Source organism: Geospiza fortis, unplaced genomic scaffold (assembly GCF_000277835.1).
Source record: "Geospiza fortis unplaced genomic scaffold, GeoFor_1.0 scaffold393, whole genome shotgun sequence".
Taxonomy (NCBI): Eukaryota; Metazoa; Chordata; class Aves; order Passeriformes; family Thraupidae; genus Geospiza; species Geospiza fortis.
Window position 1 is genome coordinate 67,454 of NW_005054738.1, and position 2,675 is coordinate 70,128.

Sequence of the window (2,675 nt, forward strand, 5' to 3'; positions counted from 1 at the left end):
TTAGGATTTTTCCTCCTGAGAAGCTGAGAGGCCTCAGGAACAAAATGTAAACATTGATTATCTGCTGCTGTGGAATGCAACAGGTGCATCTGTGATTGGTCTCATGTGGTTGTTTCTAATTAATGGCCAATCACAGTCCAGCTGGCTCGGACTCTGTCTGAGCCACAAGCCTTTGTTATTCCTTCTTTCTTTTGCTATTCTTAGCCAGCCTTGTGATGAAATCCTTTCTTTTATTCTTTTAGCATAGCTTTGATATAATATATATAGTAAAATAATAAATCAGCCTTCTGAAACATGGAGTCGGATCTCTTCCCTCATCCTCGGACCCCTGTGAACACGGTCACAGGACAGGACACAGGGAATGGCTTCCCCCTGACAGAGTGAAGGGACAGATGAGATTTCGGGAAGGAATTCCTCCCTGGAACAGCGGTGAGGTCCTGGGATGCAATTCCCAGGGAAGCTGCCTCATCCCGGGAAGTGCCCAAGGCTAGGTGGGAACAAGCCCAGCAGAAAGCGTCCTGCCCATGGCAGGGGGTGGGACCAGACGGTTTTTAGGGTTTTCCCAAGCCATTCTGGGGCTGCTCCCTGCTCACCTCCTGCCTGAAGGCCTTTCGGAAGCCGCTGTGGCTGGGTGGGGGGGGGCTGCCTGAAGGCCTTTCGGAAGCCGCTGTGGCTGCTGGGGGCGAAGGCGCGGCCGGGCACGCAGCTGACGACCGCGGGCATCCCGTTGTCACAGCTGCCGTTCTTCCCTGCGCCCGTCAGGTGGTTCCCCAGTTTGCAGCTGGAAATGTGGGCCTCGCTCCCGCTGCACTCCATGGAGTAAGCCCAGTAGTGCTGCTTCCTTCTGCTGGCAAACATCCTGAACGGAGTTAAGGGGAAGGGGAGAAGTTAGGGATCTGTAAACAAGATGGATTTTGCTAAATTTTGGGAGGAAAAATGCCCCAGGATGAAGTGAGGATTGGACAGGATTGTTTGGAGGCTGATCTGTTCATCCACACCATGACTCTGTTGAGGCGTCACTTAAGCTTGGAAAAGACCTCCACGATCATCAAGTCCAACCACTTTAAAGGAAATAAATCCCTGCAAGAACTAAAAAGTCTGAGTAGGAATCAAAGGTGCAGCTCCAGCAAATGACACATTCCCAGGAGTGCAGATCCCATCCAAGGCAGGGACGGGGATCAGCTAATTCCAAATGGACCAAGGGGATTTGTGCGGATAACTGGGCTGGAGAGCCCCCAGAAAAAGCCTCCCCGTTTTGCTGCCCAGCAGCTATCAGCTGGGATTGGGAAAAATCCAAAGCCTCTCTGAGTCTGTGTTAACAACCCGAGAGCAATTTCCGAGAGCACGAGCAATTCCCCTGCTGGCTTGTTCGCAGCAGAGCAGCTTGGCAGCAGCTCCTGCTTCTCACTCCCAAACTTCCTGGAGCTGCTCCAGGCACTCCTGAGGAGGAAGGGGCACGTGTGATAAACTGGGAAGGGAAGGGATCCAGCTCCATCCTGACTGGGAGGCCGCTGGGCTGGAGAGGAATGGAAATGTGGGTCAGGTCAGCCTCAGAAAGGAGTGAAAAGCAGGGAAGGCTCAGGGGAGCCCACGCCCTGCTGGGATCTCCACGTGGCTCTGCGTGATCCCAGGGCTGCTCCTCATTCCAGGAATCTCTGCCACGTAGAGCTGGGATCCAGGGATGAGCTGTGATAAATGGCACGGCAAGGTGGGTGGAATCTGGGGAGAAAAAGCAGCAGTTCTGCTTTGCTGCAGCAGAAAGAGCCTGGGAGCAGCTGGAGAGGGGCAAAGAGCCTTTCTGAGGGGCCTTTTGGGGACTCCACTGAGCAGGTCCAGCCTTTCCCAGGTTTTCCATTTAGGATTTAGATTTCGCAGGGTCACGGCTGTTTGAGGGGACACTTTTCTCCCCTGTGCTCACTGGGCTCTGCTGCCCAGCTCAGCATTTCTCCAGGCTCTCCTGGCTCCCAGCCTCCCACTAATCCTTCCTGGAACCCGACCTGCCTGGGCTGAGGCTGGGCATGGATCCAGGCTGGAGAGGGAGCTGCAGCTGCATCCCATGATGCTGGGAAAGCGTGAAGCGGGGCTGAGATCCATCTCAGGGAACAGCAGCAGGACCCTGCCTGACCTGTGGGGAACAGTGGCTGCCAGAACCCACCTCTGGCACAGCAGAGCTGTCAGGGACTCCCTGAATTGAGGGAAAAAAAAGGATGGGAAAACAGGAATAGAGTTACAATTTAAAAAATAAAGCCAGGGAAGATGGAATAGAAAGCAGCCACTTCCCAGCCATGCTCAGGACAGAAGGGAGGACCTGAAGGAGCATTTTCATCCTTCACAGACAGGTCCAGAGAGCTCCATGAACTCCAGAGCAGACAAGAACCAGCCTGACTTAGGGAAGCAGAGATGGGGATGCCTTAGAATAGCAAACAATGACCTCATCCTGGAAATTTCATGAGGCATCCACATCTGGATGGAATTAACAGCCCTCGGGAGGCTGGGGAGAAATAAAACCCCACCTCATGTCCCCAGACTGAATCTATGTTAAAAAAGCAGAATTCAGCTGATCTTTACAGCCAGAATCTCAGGGCTTTGCTGATGTTTTGTTTTTAACACAAAAGGGTCCAGCTGGGATCAGTGGGAGCCCAGGGCGATGCTGCTCAGGTCAGAGCTGGGAATGA

The 2,675-nt window shown here is 53.4% G+C and overlaps 1 protein-coding gene across 1 annotated transcript in view; it reads right to left on the reverse strand.

Moving 5' to 3' along the window:
• The window catches only part of LOXL2 (lysyl oxidase like 2), a 79,233-nt gene that overhangs the window by 28,954 nt on the left and 47,604 nt on the right, over window positions 1-2,675 (reverse strand). The window contains exon 5 of the mRNA XM_031065332.1: window positions 644-859. Coding sequence (XP_030921192.1) covers window positions 644-859 — 216 coding nt within the window. The remainder of the gene's footprint in view (window positions 1-643; window positions 860-2,675) is intronic.